The 2,371-nt window shown below is 32.4% G+C and overlaps 1 protein-coding gene across 1 annotated transcript in view; it reads left to right on the top strand.

The window, feature by feature from the left end:
* LOC107617877 (calreticulin) overlaps positions 1-1,540 on the top strand; it is a 4,284-nt gene extending 2,744 nt beyond the window's left edge. Inside the window, exons 9-14 of the mRNA XM_016319753.2 lie at positions 436-503; positions 592-687; positions 785-832; positions 925-954; positions 1,030-1,119; positions 1,211-1,540. Coding sequence (XP_016175239.1) covers positions 436-503; positions 592-687; positions 785-832; positions 925-954; positions 1,030-1,119; positions 1,211-1,222 — 344 coding nt within the window. The 3' untranslated portion in view covers positions 1,223-1,540. The remainder of the gene's footprint in view (positions 1-435; positions 504-591; positions 688-784; positions 833-924; positions 955-1,029; positions 1,120-1,210) is intronic.

The following is a 2,371-nucleotide window of genomic DNA, read 5'->3' on the forward strand; positions in this document are numbered from 1 at the left end:
AAAAATCACACACATATTTTTAAAAGTATTTTTATAATATTAATAAGATTATAATAAAATTAATTGAAATTATAAGTTTAAAGTTTAGTTTAGAAATATATTATTTTAATCTCAAAGTAAATTTTAATCTTACGTACAAAATAAGAAATTTTCTGGGTTTGTATTTTCAGTTAGAATCTAGATTTATATATTTAATATTTTCAATAATAAAAATGTTACTAGGTAGCAAATAGTGTATGCTAGAAATTACAGAACCACAAAGTAGTTTTTCAATTTCATGGATTTAATTTAATTCATCAATGCTGTTTCTTCCTTGACAAAAAAATTAGAATAGACAAATATCAACTAAGACAATAATACAATATAGTAAAAGATAAATAGCCAATGAAGTGTTGTCCATCCATTGACTTGTCATCTGAAAAATAATTTTATCAGATTTCAAGGATGACCCCGACCTCTATGTTTTCCCCAAGTTGAAGTATGTCGGCATTGAACTTTGGCAGGTAAACTTTTCATTTTCTATGCTTAATTACATTGCATTATCTTGATCCTTTTGGATCCAAAGTGAAAAGCAAGCTATTTATTTGTCAGGTCAAATCTGGAACCTTGTTTGACAATGTCTTGCTTACCGATGATCCTGAATACGCTAAGCAACTGGCCGAAGAAACATGGGGCAAGCAAAAGGATGTAAGTAGTTTCGGTTCACTGTGTATTTTGCCTTACATGTATTGTATTTTTTATGCTAAATAATGTATCTGATTTCTTAAATGAAAAATATTTGCAGGCTGAGAAGGCAGCATTTGAGGAGGCTGAGAAGAAGAAAGCAGAGGAGGTGAGCTTTTGTCCTTACCTGCTTCATTATTCATTTTTGAGATGATATTTCATTCTGTTAAATTGATCTTGCAATATTACTTTTTTTACCAGGAATCAAAGGATGATCCTGCTGACTCTGATGTAAGTATAACTAACCACTGATTCCTGATATCATGTTACCCGATTACAATGAAATTAACTTCATACGTTGTCTAGGCCGAGGAAGACGAGGAAGATTCTGAAGCTAGCCATGAGTCTGATTCCGAATCAAAAGAATCTGGGGAAGACAACGAAGAGGACAAACATGTATGATTCTCACCTCATTAATCTTCACACGATATCAAGTTTGAAAGCTAATATTACATTTTATAATTCTCTTCTTGCCATGTATTTGCAGGATGAGCTCTGAATGCGGAGTGAATGAAAACTATATTCCGGAGATAGGCTCTACGCGCGCGGCATAATTTCCCGTTTCCTCTTTTTTCTATAAGATTTAGTTGTAGGATTTTTTTCCTAGATAAGCAATCCGTTGAAAATTGCAGTCACCAACCTTGAGGTTTTGCTGCTGTTTCAGCTGGATTAGAACAGGAAATGGTGTCTTTGGAATTGGTCTTTTTTATGGTTGTCAAATTAGCTGGTAATGTGATCCTCAATCTTAGTAGAACTTGTGAATGCATTTTATTTTTGTTGCAACACTAATTCGGCCATCAGCGGATACTTCTATTCTCGTCTAGCCCCTTTTTTTCCGTAGGTTAAATACGTTGACTTAGCGGGTTAATTGTGTTATGCTTAATCTTCAAAATAATGCTTTAAATTATGTTATCAACCCAAAATAAAATTTGTATCTAAGTATCGAATTATGCAATAATATTTTCACATATTCAAAAATTACTAATGGAATTTGCCTGTTCAAAAATACAATTGGAATGTGTCAAGTAACAAAATGGATCAGTCTTGAAAAACTATTGGAATAGAGAATAAATAAAACCGAATATGAAGTGATTAGTATGTGATTAGGTCATTATTTCTCCTCCATTGAGACAATCCTATTTAGTGCTACTGCTTAGGCCCTATAATATAGGTTGTGTTTGGAAAACATGTTGAAAGAGATTTTTTGAATGGCAAATTTTTTCTTTCGTAAACCTAAAAATGATTTTGCATTCAAAATTATGTTTATAAGAAGCAACTCAGGTATGTCAATGACATACCGGTATATAGTAATTGTATAGCGTTGATATATTAATTTAAATATACTGACCGCATAGATTTGAATAGAAATTATTCACGTGAACATCTGAGTATGCAGATCATGGTGAGTAGTTGACCTGCTGTGGCGTTATCCGTAGAAAAAAGAATGAAATTTCTTAGTTTGTCCCTAGGTAGTATTATCTTGAGCGCGGCTGCTAAACGGCTCATGTTTTGGCTTTAGTAAAAATGTTGAATGGGCCAACATAGAATACAGTGTATAAGGTGGGCCAGAATGATTGGACTCCAATTAAAACAATGGAATGTTTTACTAGGTTTGTATTTTTTTAGTAAAGTTAACAGAAAAAGAGTT

Source organism: Arachis ipaensis, chromosome B09, assembly GCF_000816755.2.
Source record: "Arachis ipaensis cultivar K30076 chromosome B09, Araip1.1, whole genome shotgun sequence".
NCBI lineage: Eukaryota > Viridiplantae > Streptophyta > Magnoliopsida > Fabales > Fabaceae > Arachis > Arachis ipaensis.